This window comes from Etheostoma spectabile, chromosome 2 (genome assembly GCF_008692095.1).
Source record: "Etheostoma spectabile isolate EspeVRDwgs_2016 chromosome 2, UIUC_Espe_1.0, whole genome shotgun sequence".
Classification (NCBI taxonomy): domain Eukaryota; kingdom Metazoa; phylum Chordata; class Actinopteri; order Perciformes; family Percidae; genus Etheostoma; species Etheostoma spectabile.
In genome coordinates, this window is record NC_045734.1 from 11,167,159 (window position 1) to 11,167,949 (window position 791).

Below are 791 nucleotides of genomic sequence, written 5' to 3' on the forward strand. Positions count from 1 at the left end.
GGTTCATGAGGTGTTGCAGTTTTGTTCTGAACTGAAAAAAGATCGAAGACATTAACAAGACTCTACAGCCATGCTAACAGGTCTGTGAGGCTGCAATTAGTCACAGTGATGCTTTAAACTAAATGCAACCCATGCTAAAATACTCACAATGAAAATACTAACATGCTGACTTTTAGTGTTTATTTTTACCAAGATCACAAACTTAGTTCACCATGTTAACATGCAAACATTTAGTAATTAGCACAAAACACAGAGAACAGCTGAGACGGATGCAGTTTTGCAGGTATTTAGTCATAAAGATTGGACAAATATAATTCTGATGTGATGACGGCACTGGCTGAAAAGTCAGAGGATCACCAAAGTGATTCTGACATGAATGTGTGAACTAGATTTAATGACAATCTTGCAAATAAAGTGGTTAAGTTGAAAACCACAAATGTTAACCTCATGGTGGCGTTGTGTAAAAAGTTAGGGGATCACCAAAGTCATTAGTCAATTGTAATTTCCCCATAGGGGATCAATAAACAGATTAAAATTTAAATTAAATTAAATTAAATTAAATTAATTAAATTAGGATCTATCCTCTGGCAACCATGAATCAGTGTGGACCAAAGTTGTGAACCGACTGACCTATTGGCTGACGTAGCGTGACTTCCGTCTTACGCACTAATTTGTCAATCAATAATTCATTTGCAGTATGACTATGGTGGCTGGATGCCCAACAATCCCATCTCTCTGCAACTTCCTCCACCAACCACAAAGGGGAAAACAAGCGAGGCCACGATGCTACA

The 791-nt window shown here is 37.7% G+C and overlaps 1 protein-coding gene across 1 annotated transcript in view; it reads left to right on the forward strand.

Annotated features, from left to right (window-relative positions):
- The window catches only part of LOC116697797 (arachidonate 15-lipoxygenase B-like), an 8,570-nt gene that overhangs the window by 7,311 nt on the left and 468 nt on the right, over positions 1–791 (forward strand). The window contains 1 exon segment of the mRNA XM_032529281.1: positions 697–791. This exon segment is cut by the window's right edge and continues 76 nt beyond it. Coding sequence (XP_032385172.1) covers positions 697–791 — 95 coding nt within the window.